Source organism: Pundamilia nyererei, unplaced genomic scaffold, assembly GCF_000239375.1.
Source record: "Pundamilia nyererei isolate P.nyererei 1_Seehausen unplaced genomic scaffold, PunNye1.0 scaffold00059, whole genome shotgun sequence".
Classification (NCBI taxonomy): Eukaryota; Metazoa; Chordata; class Actinopteri; order Cichliformes; family Cichlidae; genus Pundamilia; species Pundamilia nyererei.
The window spans coordinates 2,775,929-2,794,183 of NW_005187460.1; the positions used below are offsets into that span (position 1 = coordinate 2,775,929).

The following is an 18,255-nucleotide window of genomic DNA, read 5'->3' on the forward strand; positions in this document are numbered from 1 at the left end:
CCATTTGCACACATACAGACACACACATGCCTACACAGAGAAGCAGCCACACATGGCACACTGTCACACACATAGGTTGCCATGCAGCGCATTCAGAGAGAGAGAATGTGAGGTAAAACAAACAAACGCATGCACTCCTCTGCGTCCCACTCTTCTGTCTCTCAATATTACCAGTCTCACTGCTCCTCTAGTGCCTTCTTCAAGTGCAAGCAGCTATGAGATCTGAGCCCTCAAGAGTCTTTAATGTATAATTCTCTCTTTAACAAATGTTGGGAATGTGTCCTCCAAAAAAAAATTCTTTTAATAAGTTAGAACATAATCTACCAGAACAGAGACATTGGCAATGACACTTCAGGAACTTAAGAGGCCAAAAGTGCATGTTTTCATTGGGGGGAGCGAACACAGTCGCTTCAAGAGGGCACGTGTTAGCAGGCTGATGGGGAGCTCTGTGAAGGAGCAGCTCTTGGTAACAATAGAATAGAATAGTGTCAGATGAAATACTGGGTCAAACCGTGTCAGCTAGGATGACAAAACACTGGCAAAACAACCTCAGGGAGAGTGGTTAAGGACTGAATAAGAGTTCAATCAAGGGAAAATATCACAGTCAAGTGAGGATCAGTCATAAGACTTTATCAACACTTATAAAGATTGTATTAAGATTCTCTAAAATCCTCTACGAGACCACAACTAACTGCTTTTTCTCCTACTCTCCACTAAACTGCACAGTGACAACCCCGCACAGCTAGGATGAGCAGTGATTCTTCTGTGAAGAAAACAAAATGAAATGAAGAAATGCATAATAAACGATGGGTATCTGTGAATATGCTTTATCACGATTTCACAAAACAGAAAACAAAATAATGAGGAAAAACGTGCAATCAGTTCAGTATATCTAACATTAATTGAGTCTCAACAGATTAGCATAATTACTCCGCTGGTATGCCAATTAGGCTCTTTTAGAGACTTTAATGTCAGATGTTAAATATGAAATGAGACTGTAACTGTAACCAGAGCCCGACCCTCATTTAAGTCGGCCGGTGTCACAGGACGATAGGGACTCAAAGGTACAGTGCCAGAGTGTGTTAGATGGACCAAAATATGAAATTAAAGAACATAATGCAGAAAGATACAGATGGTGCTATCACAGAATCACATAGTCGGTCTAGACCAGTTCGACTCTATAGTTACTGTATACTGTTGTAGCACAATTAGCATTAGAGCTAAGAAAATGATGGAGGAGAGAAATCTGTTTGCCCATTATCAAGGGACCATGACAAAACCCTTTCAGACACTGTAACTAATAACATATGGTACATACTAGCTTTATGTATTACAGTTACACCTAAATGTAACAGAGCTATAATTATTCTTAGCAGATTCACCTTTATGTTCCTGCAGATTGAACTCGTGAGCTGTGATAACAACGCAGGAAGTTGTTTTCATGATTTCCGAACTCTGAGAATTCAGAAAGTATCCACTTGCAAGGTCGAGAATAGCACAAGAACCACGCTGGAGGCATTTCTAATTAATGCCCTCGTCAACAATGTGAGCACTACCCCGTTTAGAGGCACCGCATCTCGACTCGCATCCTACAAGTGAGGTCTATAGTTTAACATTCTGACTGCAGGCAAAAATATTTATCTCTGCGCATACAGCTGGCAATATCCTATCTTATTCTATTCATGCAATATTAAGTTAACAGTTTCTTTTTTATGATGAATTTCTGTATCCACAGCTTTCTGACAGAATTTCAAAAGCAATTCTTTGGTAATAAAGGTGACAGGGTTGCATAATGTGATGTATAATGCATATTATTTACATATAAACACAAACAGAGTGCGAGAGATTTTTACTGAAACAGAGCTCGACGAAGTTTTGAAAATTTCACTTTCAGCGTGACGGTAACAAGTTTTGCCAAAGATGCATGCAGCGATCTCGACAATATATCACGACTATAACAACGCTTTTGGTTCATCGCTCAGAATTCTGGACTCTGGCATCATGTCGGGGTATGAACATAAATATATGGCGTCCTTCAAGGTGGTTTGGGTTATAAGCGCCGACTGTTCACTTAACATCTAATTTAGTATCTCAGAATTTTGTAGTTGAACAGGATAACTGAAGCTGTTTGTTTCATCAGTGAGCGCTCATAATCTTTCGACTTGCGTAACTCTAAAAAGTGTTGTATGCAAATCCCCCCAAAAAACTAACCTACAAATATTATAAACAACAGAATAACTCTGCAAAGTATAAAGTCAAGTAGGACACACGCATGCACTGACGTGTGACATTTGACTCTTATAGGCAATTAAAATGTGTAGCTGAATTGTGTAATGAATGATTCGCGGTTGTCAGGCAGATAACGTGTGTGGCTGGAATCCAACATGTGATGTATGCACATAATAAATGGCTTTGGGGTTTGAAAGGGGAGCATGTTGTAACACTCCACACATCACAGAACATCAGCATTCGCTGATGACTTGAGGCATTGATCAATAGCTCCCCAGTGAAAAACAAAAATCAGCTGAGTTCTAACATAAATACTCCCCCGTGAGAAAACGTGATGAAATCTGTTGAGAAAAACACAAACACAATGACACCTCAACTCAGGAGGATATTCACGTGCCACTGAAATCAGCGTGTAACAAAGATTTACCTGACAACACCCGGGGACCAATCATTTCATAAATGACAACATGGAAGGATTGAAACAACAAATGAGCCCCCCACCCCCCTTCCACACACACACACACACACACACACACACACACACACCCTTCTAACTGCACTTTCTTGTTCTCTTGATTTTTTTACCTTTGACTCAGCCTGTCATCACCCTGTTCATTTGACTCATTTTAATCACGTATTTGGGAATGAAGCGCTTTGAAAAATTGACAGCATCATTATTTAGTCCATTACGGCCCAGAAGAAAGACCCCGCAAGACTCGCGCTCTCTCCCCCATGCTGTTTGAAGTCCAGATGGTGCGTACGTTCCTTTATAAAAAAAACACAATTATTCGGGAAAATAATACCCATAAAATGAGTTTTGAGGGGCAGGTGGAAAAAATATGAACGATGGGGTTTTGCATAGAACAAACAATCCTGATGTTTGCAGAGAAGAAAAAAAAGAAACACACATACAAACACAAACTTCCAATTAATTTATAATGCTGGCCCTAGTTTTTGAAGTCAAACTCTTACTAATGTTTAACAATTGAAAAGCTTCGCAGGAAAAAAAAATGAATCAAAATAAACAGAAATGAATAAAAAAATAAATTATCGCAAATGTGATAGCACACAATAGCACACACAACAACATACTGAAATGTTCTGCGGTAAAATCCAATACTTGTCTGTTTTCTTTTATTATGGATATTTTACTGTTTAGAGGTACAAAATAGTAAGTTTTAGTAAGTATATAAACACACACACACAACACACACACACACACACACACACACACACACACACACACACACACACACACACACTCACACTCTGCTAGAGTCTCCAGAATGGAAGCGAGAAAGTCCATGCCATCATTATTTGTGCTGCTTCGTCCTTTGGGGGGCATTAATCAGCTAACAAAACACGCTATGGGCAAACATGTTTCACCAGCAAGACATTTCATCAATTTAATGGTTCAACCAGCTCAAAGTCTCTAGTTCATTCTGTAATGAGAACATTGAACCATGTTATTTTTTCCCCTCTCTTTTACAATATTTTCTCTTTAGAAATCCCGTGATTATAAAAGACTGATATGTAAACGTGTAAACAATGATAACTCCTTGCATATGATCGATCGTCCTTTAGCCCCGATAACGCCGCTGACTTGCGACTACATAGTGGAAGAATCCAGAGTTTCCTGGATGATAAACTCTGGTGGGATGAGGACAGTGTGTCCCTGTGTGAGTCGACTCACTGGCTCTGCTTCTCAAACACAAGCCAAGAGACAGGAATGCTATTTATTAGTGTCCCACCACATCAAGGGGATGAGTGGGCATTACTCACCCTGAGAGTGTGTGACAGACATTAGCTGTTCTCTGTCCTTGCCAACTTTTTTTTAGCTGCAACTGTCCTTCCACTGATTCAAGGAAGACTAAGAGAAAGTGAGAAGAGCTAGGCAGAAAAAAACAGGGGCTTGAGACCTATTGCCACAGCAAGCCTTTGAGCTATCTGTTATGATATGATGATGTTGTGACAGTCGCTTGATGATATTATGGTCCACTGTTGTCTGAGGGGGAGCTCGGCAACACAAAAAAAGAACGAGGTGTAACACGTCCTGCAAGGAATTGCTCCATACTGTCTGCATGCAACAAAAATAAAAAGTTTTTTAAAATTAAATTCTTATATCACAACTTTCACACATTGCTTTTTTTAAAAGAGACGCATGTAAACAGCCACGTGATATCAGTGTGGCAGAGCTGTGGAAAAACACAGCTACAGCACTGCAGTTGTGTTTAATAATAAGTATGTATATAATAGGCATATTTTTAATACATATGGGCTGACAGTCTGCCAGCTTGTGGCTCTTTTTTAACAGCAAACAGCACATCTGTGCATCTGCTCTCACACAGGAAGTCAAACCAGCTCACCCCCCTCACAAACCATCAGTTATCCATCTTTCCGAGGCCTGAGTGAAAAATCCTGATTTCTGACGCTTTAACATCTGACATTAGGCAGGCGACTGATGTCTGCTGAAAATGCTGCAGGAGCAAACAGGAACTGAGAATATGAAATGAGGACTGGGGAAGTTTGCTTTTTGCTTTTTTGCTGAGATTGTGTGACTGACATTAGCTGAGATTGTGAGATTTGTCAAACTGCACGTCATGTTGACACGAGCAGGGCGACATGCTATCAGTGGAAGTGTCCTGTGGTGACGGCATCTAAAGAAACATCTCAGGTTTTTTTTGGTTAGTCTTTTGACACAGCTTCCAGCCTTGAAGATGGTTTATATTGCAATAACTTGGCTACTGTAGAAGTATACTGATATGGCTAAAAGATATACGGGGTCGAGAAAATAAAAGTTATAGTAAACAAATCCGAGCGTATCCTAAATATGGATTCATTTTCAAACTAAGTGGGAGCACTGCATCTAGTTTTAATGTTAAAACTCAAACCGTAGACACAGGATAAACTGATCAAATTTGTCTAATTGGGGAGGCTCAGGTGTATATTACTCCTTAAAGCATAACACTGCTGCATATTAGCTTTTACTAGGTATAAACTATTTCATTCTTATTGCATTTAAAGTTATTGTTGTCTTGTGAGGACAAAAACTAACCAGAAAATTGTCTAGGTTTAATTTCCTCGCCATTCGCGATGAGTGACCAGAGTCGGTGTGAGGAAATTCGGTCCACAAACGTAACAAAAGTCTCTCTGGGCTCCCATCGTCAGCTAACCGCCAATATACAAAATTCTCTACATGCTGCCAATGTTCATTTCATCAAGAAGCTTGAAGAGTCAAATACAAACCCCAGCTGGGGACTGGTTTGTCGAATGGCTTCCCACAGAGCTCCAGTCTTGCCCAGGCTGGAGAGAGGCGAAGACAGTGCGTGATGGGGTCTGAGATGAAACCCTGCTGCTTTGGTTAAATGGTGACCACATAGTCTCTCAGTTGTCAGGGATATCCGTTAATATAGACCCAAAATGTCATACACTCATTGTGGCTGACCATGCTGCAATAAGAGAATAATCGCTGTTTTCCGGAGGGTGATAGCTACCTGTGGTGAAAGGAGAATGGGAGGCAGAAAAATTCACTTTGGTGGGACTAAAAAGTGCTTTACAGGGCGTCCACAATTTTCTAAAACACAAATTCAAACCATGGTTGTGGAATAAAAGCTAAGCACTCAACAGCGTTGATTTCTTCCCCTTTACATAGATACCTGTGGGTCTTTTGGATTTTTGGTCTTTACACTTTACACAAAGCCTGCTGCGATAAAAAGTGAGTTAAAATACAACGGGGAAATCGTTTGAAGTTGGGACGGTGCCATTCTGCGTTTTGTTCATTCCATTTTTAAAAAACTTTTTTGTCGCGCGCAACAGTGCTTCAAAACAAATTTTAATTCAAACGGCAGCATCTACGATCTTCTGTGTTCTTGCGCTGAACATACGGTTTCTAAAATTATTCGCGCCGCACGTCAATATATGTCTTGCTTCAAATAAAAAAGTATCTCAACCTGCTGTGCTTTTGAAACCCCAGGAAAACGTCAATGAGCAAAATACAAAATGGTTGTCCACGAGAGACCGGCGGGTCAGCGCGTGTGTGTGTGCGTGCGAGTGCGTGGATCAGTGGAGACCCCCTACCTGGGCATCGCGCTTCCTCCACTCCTGGGTGTGCTGCTGGTGCTGTTGTAGGACGGCCCTGGCCTGCCTCTCCAGGCTGCTCGCCTCCCGCTGGTGCTCCTGGACCAGGCTGTCCTTTTCCGCGCTGTGCTGCTGCTGTAGCCGCGTCCTCTCCTGCTCGTGCTGCATGCGCTGCTCAGCCATCTGATTGGACAAGCAGGCAAAGAGAGACTTCATCAGCCAACACACACTCAGAGCAACCCTGTCGTCATGACAACTTGTCCATCCACCGATCCATCCATCCTTTCTTCGTCCTATTCCGTCAAACCCTCTTCCTCCACCCAAGAACCCCCGTGTGTGCCAAGCCAAATTTGGCGAAATTGGTAGGAAAGTGCGGGGAGGGGTGAAAAAAAGCGAGAAAAGTTTTGCCGCTTCCTCACGTCGTCAGAGGACGACATGATGTGATGTGTTTACATCTGGCTCGCTCCCCCCCGCCCTCCCGCCTCTCCTGCCAATTGTACAGACTGGCCCTCCACGTCCCACTCCTCTTTCTTCAAATCTGTCCCCCTCGCCTTATTCTGGGATCGGCATATAAAAGAGCTGCGAGTTTGGGCTATGCAAGCAAGCTGGTAGGGGTTAGCCATCTGGCTGCAGCAACTACCCAATGCCCCATGCTATGCGCCTGACAGCATGTGAAAATCGGCTTAGGCAATGACTATGATGATTATTATAAACCCAAATTAGAAAAAAAAATGGAAAGAGAGGTGAAAGGAGAAGGTGCTAAAATATTCTTGGTACTGTATTATAATCTATGAATGAATTTAACTGATAGAAAATGCGCATATTAATGAAAATCAATTCCATTTTCTCAAAATGTAAATGTCTATGCCACCAGAATGTAACTGAGGTTTATACTGCTAATGCAATGTGTAGTAAGAACCTGCACCAACCATTCAATAAGAAGGCGTGGTTAGCGGTTAAAAACACCACAGCAAAGCCTTTAGTCTCAGCAGAGCTGCAATCACCTACACATAATACAGCAGAGCAAAATAAAACACTTCTAATGGGACGCAAAGCCCCAATTTTTCAGGGCTTAATCATCCTGTCAGCTGAACCAAGTCTGTATTCCATCTTGGCTGTAAGCGGAGTCACCTGCTGAGAGGTGAGCCTTGCCAGTGAAGCTCCCAGCCCCAAGCCCCCAAGCCTTTCCCAGGCTCCGTTCCGTTCCCACTCCCCCATGGCGGGGAGACAAGTGACCCCCACACCATCCCACCGTGCAGGCCCAGTCGGAGCCCTGAAAGGACAGCAGGGGCTTGGGGCCCATTTGCCTCCCTGCTTTGAAGCTAATCCCCAGCACATTGTGCATGACGGCACCCTACCTGGCCTGCCAGAGAAGCGGAGATCAACGGCCTCTGTGCCCGCTGCCTGCTCTATCCATGGTTATATCTTCCAAAGTTGCCTGCTATTCAGAGCAGGTGATGAATGAGGGGCTATCTACAGGAAGCCGGATTCCATCCCTGGCACTGAGACGAAGGCCACAATAGAAACTTGATTTAGACAGCCAAGAATGTATTCCTCTACTTTTGGGAGAACTTCAACTTCAACCTCAGCAAATAGCAATGAAAGGATCACTGAATAAAAATGGATTTTATCTCTGAGGCTTAGTTGATGGCATGGCAGAAGTAAACAATTACACACACCCTCAGGATAACCTCACACACATGCCATTTTTCAGAACAGATCAGGACAGCAGGCAGGCAAACACCACACGAAACAAGCGCAACATGTTTCACATGCTGCCAATGATGATGTCTACAGAAAATTCTAGTGACAACTTGCACCGCCTTCACCTCCTTTCCCATTTAACAAAATAACACATGCAAATCAGATCCACAGCTAGAATGCGTTGTCCCACACGAAGAGTCAGAATCATACAGCTGTACATTTTAGAGCTGAGGGATTGAGCAGCGCGCAGCTGCTTCAAGAACTCCCCAGCAGGTAAGAGAAAGTGGCGGAGGACGTCCTGACTTACTGTTCCTTTCTGCTCAGACTCTCGGCCCATGGGGGGAGGTTTGGAGGAAAGAGGGGATCTCGGGAGAAATTAGGATAAAGAATTGGGCAAGATGGTGGAAAAATCTTTTTAGAAAAGCACGGAGAGGAGATGACAGAGAGCAGACATAGCAAGGAGCCTGGCTGTGACATCACGTAGCGCCACTGTGGACTAGAGGATGCTGGATGCTGTGGTTCTTAAAGGGACCGGCATGGTGCTTATGAGGGAAGACTGAAACGGGTATGGCACAGCTGGGTGCCGTAGATACAGAGTGAGTCGGGTGTTACTGCACAGCACGACTCCCGTCAGCCTGGACCGACATGGTTGTGTATGTGTGTGAGCTGCATGCCTTGAAGCAGGACAGTGAGGTAATAGGCTTCTTTCAACCCTGGGGAGGGAAATCTGAAAATGTTTGGAAAGGCGGAGGGGAGAGGAGGGAGGAAAGCAGAGTAGAACAGAAGGCCTGTCTGGTCTCAGCAGGGGAGAATGGGGTGCATGAAGGCGGGTGGAGAGAGACTGAGGAACAGAAAAAAAAAAAGACACCTTCAATCTCACTAGAGGTTTGTACTGCAACTGGCCACTCTATTTATTGCTGATATATGTGTTCAATATACGTATCGTCTTGTACATCTACATGTAATTTTGCCTCTGCACACAGAGGATTTTAAATTGACCATTTAAGATGTGACTCAAGTGCAGACTTTCACTTAAATCAAAGAGTTCAACAAAATTATCGCATTCACAACCATTTTTATATGTTTTCCTTTCTTATTATACGACAAATCAAGCAGGTGGAATTGAACTTGGATTCGGTAGCTGTTCACTGATTCTGAATGACAAAGGTCATGGTTAGGGTTAGGCTGAAAGCCCCCAGAAAAGCTCCAGAGAGATCGCAAAAACTGCAGAAGTGGCCAAATCAGCAATCAGGTAGAAATAAGGAATGCGCTGCCCAGCTCAGCATCACCAAAAGAATTAAAAGACCATAGAAGACAATTAAAGTGGATGATTGTAGAATTCTCTCTTTGGTGAAGAAAAACCTTTCACAATGTCAACCCATATCAGAAACAGACTTGAAAAGCTATGTGTATTATTGTCAAAGTCTACAGCCAAGAACTTACAAAAAGGTGCAACCCACTCATTACACTCAAGAACAAGACGGCTAGATTAGAGTTAGCAAGAAAAAAAATGTAAGACTCCGGATAGTTCTGGAAAAAAAAAATGGATACAATTTGGGCAAGATCAACATGTACCAGAATGAAGGTACGAGAAACAAATGTAGAAGAAGAGAAAAAGCTCATGATCTAAAACATACACATCATCTATCAAAGATGGTGGAGGAAGTGTCGTAGCATGGGCATGTATGGCCGAGCTAGAACTAGCAGGCATGTATGACCAAGTATAACCATGCATATTCATGTATGGCAGTGTAACTACGTCACTAGTGTTTATTGGTCATATGTCTGCTGATAGAAGTAGCAAGATGACATGGATGATGAACCAAAGTATACTGCAAAAGCAACCACAGAGGTCCTGTTCTTCAATGGCCAAGTCATTTACCTGATCTCAACCCAAAAGAGCTATTTTTCTGTTGTTGAAAATGAAACTGAACGTAGAGAGACCCACACACAAGCAGCATCTAATAACAGCTGCAGTAAAGGCCTATCAGGGGATCACAAGGGAGGTTAGTGATGTTCATGGGTTTAAGACTTTAGGCAATCACTGACCGCAAAGGTTTTTCATTTCATTTCAGTTTTAAAAACAATTTTTGTATTAAAAATTATCCTAGTTTGTGAAATGGAGAACTGATTATTACATAAAAGACCGAAATTCCTGAACAGCTAATGCAATACTTTTATTATTATTTTATCACTGGCTAGAAAAAACATTTTTGCTCCCAAATAAACTTTGATAAGTGTTTTTTTCCCTCCTGTATGATATACTTTTACCAAATTCTTGCAGCTACACATTCTCCCATAGATCTCAACATATTCACTGACACCAATATCACCGGTCGACTTGTACAATAAACCAGCCTGCTTTAGTATTTATTGTTCCAACCTAACATCTGAAGAAAGAGGCCGGTTGTGTATTTAAACTCTCAAGGTCGCGATGAGCCGTTTAATCTTGATACGTCTCCCAGACTGTAAGAGGAAGAGCTCTGTCAGAAACCACGATGTCTGATTGCCTTGGGAGTCAAGTGGAAAACAACTCCTTCGCACACAGATCCCCCCCCGAAGCTGCACTGGAGGGAGTGTTCTTTTGTGAACATCTGAATGAACTACCTTGACCCCAGAAATCTTGTGACACCAGCTTTTCTGGAGTGAAAACACAATGTACTCTCACACAGACACGAGAGAAAGGAAACAAGTAAAGAATGTGGAGTTGCTTCAAAACAATATATAACGCATGTCTAACATTAAGCGGCTGGTCACAGAGTAGCTCATGAATAATAACATGCCTAGGTGTAAAAACACCCCCCCTCCAAACTCTTTGTAGCAAATCTCAGCTCTCATATCAAAATCATAACAGAGACAGGTCCATTGTTTTCATGTATGTTTTATCTTTAAGACAAAAGCCTTTCTGATGTGCCGCTAACCCTATGTGGCTGTCTTCAACTGTCAACTGCACCCCCACTCAGCGTGGCAGTGGCTGATAATCATCACTTCAATATTTCCTGCAAACCTTTGATCGTTTACCCGTTAGTTATGACTTCTCAGAACAATACGCTGTAGCTGGCATTCAAAACACTGATAAATCTTTGCATTTACTGGATGGTTACATGGGGATGACAGTGTCTTTTAGATGCAAATGCAATCTGTTTAATGGTTTAACCAGCAGTGTCTATTTATATGACGATTTATCGTTGCAGCAGCCAGTGAAGCGCTTTATGTCCCGGCCCTTTCTTCAGTTTCCGGGGATGTTTTGAAAAATATTTCAACACACTGTAGTCTTTATATTTAAGTGGTTTTAAAATATGCTATTTTTTAACATTTTATTTTATAAATGCCATTCTAATTACAAACCCAACTGTTCAGCCATGGAGCAAATCGATAATGAAGCACAGTTTCTCCATTCCTTAGATATAAGACTGGCCTCATATCCCCCCCATTTACAGCGATCTACAGCAAATTACACGCAACGTAAACTCCATCTGGCCTGGAAATGAGTGTAAGCATGCTTATTAACACAAAGGTTGAGTGCTATTTGGTGCCTGGAAAGCAATCATGTTGTGGATATAGATGGGGAAAAAAGAGATGTCACAGCCGTTAGTAATATCCACGCCCAAAACAAGCGTGGTGTCACATGGTCATAAAGTCTCGTATGGAGTAATTTAGATAGTTTATTTTTTATTTGGTATATAAATACTGTTTACATTTGTTACAGTAACAGAAATAAAAGTGACGCTCTCTGCCTCCTACAGTAAGATCAGCCGCCAACACTAATATCGGCTCCTGCGGTTTAATTGAATCTGCTGCGTCTCTATCAGCGAGCCAGATTTCAAATGGGTTGTGAAAATGGTTTCTCGACTCTTAATTGAAGAAGAGTGAGTGAGATGGGGTGATAAGCGAGCTACACATCTTCTATGCAGATTGCGTTACTTTTCAATTGGCCACGTTTAAGATATTTATTGAGCCGGAATCTAAGCTTAATCTAAAACATGCCCCTTATCATGAGAAATTAATCAGACGGAACAGATGGGGAGGAATAACAAGACTGCTCCAAATGGATGTCAGTCGCCCGTTAGCTGTCTCCAATAGACCGAGTGCTCGCTGATAATAGAGTGAAGATAACACGATGATGGCGATGACGGAGATGAGCACAGAAGTCAAGAACAATTGCACAGTGAGTTAGAAACTCACAGACCTGCTGCTCGAACTTCTGTCTGAGGTCGTCGAGTTGCTGCGAGAACTCTTTGGCCTGCTTCTCCCTGAGGGACCTGGAGCGCTTCAGGTCCTCCTCTACCTTCTCCATCTGAAGGCATCAGAAGAATCCAGCACATAAGTTCATTAATTAGTACACAAGCATAAGGCTGGTCATATACATATATGTATATTTAGAAATATCTCTGCAGAATCGCAAGTACAGTAAATCTCATACACCAAACTACCAGAATAACACCTGGGATCTGCAGGAAAGTGAGGCTCCAGGAATATTTGTCTTTTAATTGGAGATTAATGAAGTGCCACTGGGAAAGAACACAACGAATTCCTGTGATGATGCTGGAATGACGCAGCATGCTGATATATAAATCTACTCAAACTGAAATCTAAATAATTTGCACTGTTACGCAAGCAGTTCACATAAAAATTTATAAGCCTTTGTCTTTGTGTTTTCGTGGAAAAAGGGATTCCGCAGTATTTACCCTATACTCTACTTCCCCGCACTCTACCTTTTTCCGATTTTCCTGTTCAGGTGACGGTAATCAGCAACAATTGGAAATGCAATTTACTCAAACGCCTCTGTATTTGGGCTACGCTGTGTGTAACGCTCAGGAAATGCAAAATGTGTTTTGATTAATCCATTTAAAATGCCGAAGCCTCCTTTGAACTATGCGCGCAACAGAGATTTGATTCTGCGTGGTGCTTCTTCTTCTTCTTCTTTTAAAAAAAAAAATCAAAATAGGGCAGACTCTTTCCTTTAAAGTGAGCTCTAAAAGTGAGATGCTGATTTTAAAATGAGAGACAGACAGAGAGAGGAAGGGGGTGATACAGATAATCCATTAGATATAACTCTATCTGCAGACAGAGAAAGAGAGAGAAGATGACGAGAGGATGGATGGGTGATGGAAGGAAGGAAGGAAGGGGGGGGGAGGAGAGTAAAAACTTCTTTTGAAGTTCTTTCTGCAACATTAAAGCCTTAGCCGGAGAACGTGATGCAGCGATGAACAAGTGGGGTGGGGAGGAAAAGAAGAGGAAAGAGGGGGGGTGAGGATGACAGAGATGCAGGAGAGACTGCTCCCCTCTCCCATGGCTTTGATGTGGGCTGAGGATAAAGTCAGATTGGAGATCAGGATGCCAAGGGGGGGCTCAACGGGAAAAGAAAGAATGAGCAACAGGATGGAAGGATGAGAACATCAGAAAAGAGTAGCAGGATGAAGTGGCGCACCGATATAGACATTTTCCAAGGCATCGCTCGCCACACATGTGGCCTTGAATTCAAGTAGCAAGAACAAGAAAGAAAGAAGGCAAACAAAAGTTCTGTCTTCCTGTGCAAATATTTAAAAATATTCAGTGTTGTGGCACCGATCCAAAAGAGTCTACTCGCAATAACGCAAAAACTTCAAGAAAGTCCCAGCTTCGACAACACCTGAATATGCTTTATTACTTGAATGGGATCTTCTTCCTTTTTTCTGCTCAGATGCATCAGATGCAAGCAGCACACTTTCTTCTTCTTCTTCGCTTTTTGAAATACAAGAGGGTATTTTAAATTCAGGCTTGGGAAATAACGTTTAGTTTGTTTGCCCACAAATATCCAAAACTCCCACTCAGACATAATAATGATTAGCCATTTAAAATACATAAATAAAAATAACCAGCAACTAAAACTTAATAATCTCTCCAGCATTGGGCCCTTTGAAACATTTAAGACCACACTCGGTGCAGCCTGGTCAATACTGCACACACGCAGTATAGCCAGAAATGCTTGACAAAAGCGCCTATAGCTAAACTGACTAGTAAAACAGCATCAGAAGTTTTCGAGCCGAGTGCGTATCGATCGGAAGTCTCTCCCAATAAGCAGCAGCCCACGCAGCGAGGCAGCGCTGATCGCGAGGCAGGCCCGACGTACTAATTAGTCTGCTTGCTTAATGCGGCGACCTGCTCTCCTCTGGAACCTGACCAGCCTACGTCACGCCCACTGACAAGAGAGTTCACTGTGCGATAGCGGTGAAGTGAATACACCTGCTTAATGAGCGGGATTACAAATAATTACATTCATCTGGAATGACTGGATGGCTCAAAAAAGGGCCTGAGGGTGATAATGTTCTTGGCTCTTGCATATAGATTTTTCAGTGTAAGAGCAAAGGTGCTGGAAAAATGATGCCTTGCAGAATATGTTCTCTGTGGTTAGGCTGAAAAAATATAAAGAGCGTGTGTGTGTGTGCCCATTGTTCTGGTTATTGCCAAGCAGGCAGCTCACTCCGCTTGCGGTACAGCAAACCTGACACAGGGTTACAGTTAAAGTGTGTGTGCATGTGTAAACACTAATCTGTTCTGGCACACAACAGGAAACACAAACATTGCACAAGAGGAATGTGCAGTCCTCGCATGAATATGGATGCATTCGGGTAACAGAAAACAGGTGTGCGTGGATGCCAGCCCGTGTTCGCTCGCATGCATTGTGATTACGGCGCGCGCTGATGTGCGTTATCAGACCTGCAGTTTCATGTCAGCGTAGGCCTTCTCAGAGCTGAGCTCCACCTGTTTCTTGAACTGCTCCAGCGCCATATCTGCCTGCTGGATGTGCTGTCTTTGGCTCTCCCTGGCTCTGTCCAGCTGGCTCTCCTTCTCCCTTCAAACCAAACACACACAAATGAACACACACTACATAACCATAGAAACACAATTGCAGACAAGAAATCCAGAAATAGTTAAGAAAGAAAGTAAACTTTTATTTTTGTAGAACTTCTCAAAACAGTAGTTTCATAGTAAAAGACAGAGAACGAAGATAGACTTAGAAGCAGAAAATCATCACTGTTCTTTTTGCATACACTCTATCAGGTTTGGTTGACCCTTTAAAACCTGAACTGTGAAATAATTGCCATATTATTTTGCAAAATTCTAATTTTTTGAAAATAGAGTATTTATGGAACCTGAGGACAAATTAACAAACGATTAAATAATGACATATTAATTTGCATATATGAGTTTTAATTTGCTACAGCTGACAATTTTTGCAATTTAATGATTATAAATGTATTGTGAAGTTTATTTAGGTTCACTGATGATATAGAAGTTTTAAAAACTCAGCAACACTCATGTATCAAACACGATAGACTGAGCTTTAATGTGGTGCTTTCTCTCGACATCAAAGAGTGAAATATTCAACAAACAACAAGTTTCTTTCCCATGTTGAACGATGTGTGAAGACTTTCCATGATCCTTCATTATCGTTCACCCTGTTTTAAATTAAAATAAGTCACTTTGTGCATGCGGTATAGCCTCGCTCATCGGAATGCGTGGCTGTATCTCCCAGGCAGGCGTGCCGATGCTACTGCCGGTAAATGTCAGGTCACAGTCTTCCAAGAGGAGAGGGACTGACAGGCACACTGAGAGGGATGGCCTCATACTGAGAACTGTCAGAGCCCAGCCAACAGGCCCAGCCGCAACATCATATACAATGTAGCTGTCAAGCTTAACGCACAGAAGGTAGGTGGGGAAGGGAGTGTGTCTGGGCGGAGGGATACAGAGTAGAAAAAAATGACAGCGCTAGAAGCCAGGGAAGTGTGTGAAGGTGTTATTTTTGTAAACAGCTTTTAAATTTCTGTCCATCCATCCACTACACCTGCTTATGCGGGAGGGTAGAGCTGGGCAGGAGACACGTGACACCACGAACAGGCTGTCAGTCAATCACGAAACTGACACCAGACAAAGTTGCTGCTGACATTCAAACCTGGAGATGCAAATGAACCGAAATATTTTTGGAGCCAGGCTAAACTTCTTGCTCTAAATTTGCACCTCTTTGCATATTTTTTGGTTTATTAACCGATTAAAAAAACAAACAAACTGAAATAAAGGCAGACATAAGAAAATACACAGCTATATGAAAAATATTAAAAACTAAAAACTTACTAAAGAATTAAAAATAAATATACAACAGACTAGTTGACACACGTTTGCTATTATTATATGATTCTATACTCAATATTGTGATGACAAAACTCTGTTGTCACCAATGACTTCGACTCAGACTTGACTGTGAAAAATAATGCGAAAAGCACGCACATCTGTTCTGCCACCTCCAAGTGTTTGTCACATGATACCCACAGTAGATTTCGAAGTGTTGGAATTTGGCAGATTCACTCATCTCTTGCATGACACTTCTTGATGAAACCATGTTGACAAAATCCAACCAAAAAAACCCCCCCACAAACCTGGAAAATATTATCCCCTTACACTCGTATAACGTTCGTATTTTAATGACGCCACACGTGCTCCTCACATGTGTGGCGTGCACGAATATAGTCTGAATAAACAACTTAAGAATTGCGCACCCAGGTTTAAAAACACCGAAAAACAGATCATAATAATTTAACGACAGCATCTGTTATCCATGTACAGTGCATAAATGGGACTTTGCTAAAAACAGAATTGCGTGAATTGATTTAATTTTCACAAAAAGTAACACTAAATGTGCAACTACATGGACTGCAGCCACTATTTCAACCCTTCAAGATGCTTCATCTGATTCAAGCACAAAGAGCACGATATCAGGGGGGACAGTACGACTGACTGTGCACTTTTTCCTCTTTACAGCGTGCCTTATGCAGTGCTTTGAGTATAAGTGAATGTGTGGCTGTGTTTTTCTGCTCCCTTGTAAATTGCTACTCTAAGAGGGTATGGATAATTATTCCCTCTGGACAGACAAGCAGCAGCGAGAATGAAATTCTGGCCAGTGGGACTTTAAACCAATTAGAAGTACAACTATTACTAAATTACAACAGGCACACATCGGGTGGTGGTGGTAGGGGGAGGCACTATGCTCCGTGCATTTATCTGTACTTCACAAAGCAGGAAGGCTGTCAAAAGCAGCATGATTATGAGCATCCATGCACAACTTAAAAAATAAATTAAATGAAAAATTGGAAGTACATCTAAAGAAAAGCATATAGTGGTTTGCAGCTTTGTAAAGTGGTTAATCTCTTCCTGTAATCAAAGAAACAACTTTAGGTGTTTATAAAGACAGAACTGAAACTGAGGCGATAAAACCCCCCCAGCAAAAACAGAGGAGGCAATAAAATAAAAAAAAATTAAAAAACAAAACAGCAGAGAACAAAAGCAGAGGATTGAGAAAGGAATGTGCAAGCTTTCTCTCCTCTTTATAGAGTTCTGTCTCTTTGTAATTTTGGTTTCTCTCATGTTGGACATCAAACGACAAAGTGTTTTTTTTTGGTTTTTTTGCCTCTTTCCCAATTTTGTGTACTCTGTAATTATTAATCAGTCTCGTTGCACGACTGCCTTCCGGACTCAGACAGACACAAAGGATATGTGGGGAGACTGAGATGGAAAAAAGAGAAAAAAAAGAGGAAAAGAGAGAGGAAGATGGAAAAATGGATGTCACAGAAATAGCAAGTTTTTTTTTAAAACTTCCAAGAGGAGAGCGTAGAGAGAGAGAGAGGGAGAAAAGAATTGGGTGTGTGTCTCGCTTGAGAGACAACTGAGCCTGCGCGTGCGTGCGCGCTCACGTGCGTGTACAGAGGCCTTTGTTCATGAGCCACAATCCCAAACTCTCTGTGTGACTGACAACTCTACTCAAGGAGTGCACTATGAGTAAGTTGGAGCTGGCTGCTGGGCCTATACCTCAGAGAATACACAGGAAGAAAAAAAAGTGACTGCAGCTAACTTCAAGTATGTGACAGATTGAAACATATTATGCTCTTAAGCTGAGGAGAGCAGGTGAACGCTTGGCCTCTTCGGGGAATCTCGGGAGCATAACTGAGTGTGTGTGTGTGTGTGTGCACGTGTGAACGTGTGTGGTCACTACAGCGGTAGACAGCGTGTCACCATCAATAACAGAGCAACGAGGGTGAGATGAGAGGACAGCGAAAAAGGAGTCAAGGAGGCCTGGCAGAGAGAAATGGAGAGGGAAAGGGAAGGAGAGGGGTGCCAGCGCCAGGGCGGCCTGTTGGCTTTAAATGGATCTCTGGTCAGAAAAGTGGAAGGAGAGGAGGCTCAAATTAAAGATGTGCCTTCGCTAAAGAG

General features: G+C 42.2%; 1 protein-coding gene across 6 annotated transcripts in view; it reads right to left on the minus strand.

Annotated features, from left to right (window-relative positions):
• cep112 (centrosomal protein 112) overlaps positions 1 to 18,255 on the minus strand; it is a 125,489-nt gene that overhangs the window by 50,496 nt on the left and 56,738 nt on the right. For 4 of the 6 annotated variants that reach the window (XM_005734649.1, XM_005734646.1, XM_005734647.2 and 1 more), the window contains 3 exons: positions 14,710 to 14,845; positions 12,200 to 12,307; positions 6,307 to 6,489 (listed from right to left, as the gene is read on the minus strand). In XM_005734649.1, the coding sequence (XP_005734706.1) occupies positions 6,307 to 6,489; positions 12,200 to 12,307; positions 14,710 to 14,845 (427 nt within the window). Of the gene's footprint in view, positions 1 to 5,486; positions 5,724 to 6,306; positions 6,490 to 12,199; positions 12,308 to 14,709; positions 14,846 to 18,255 lie in introns of those variants that run through there. The other 2 variants (XM_013911237.1, XM_005734648.1) reach the window with 2 other exon arrangements.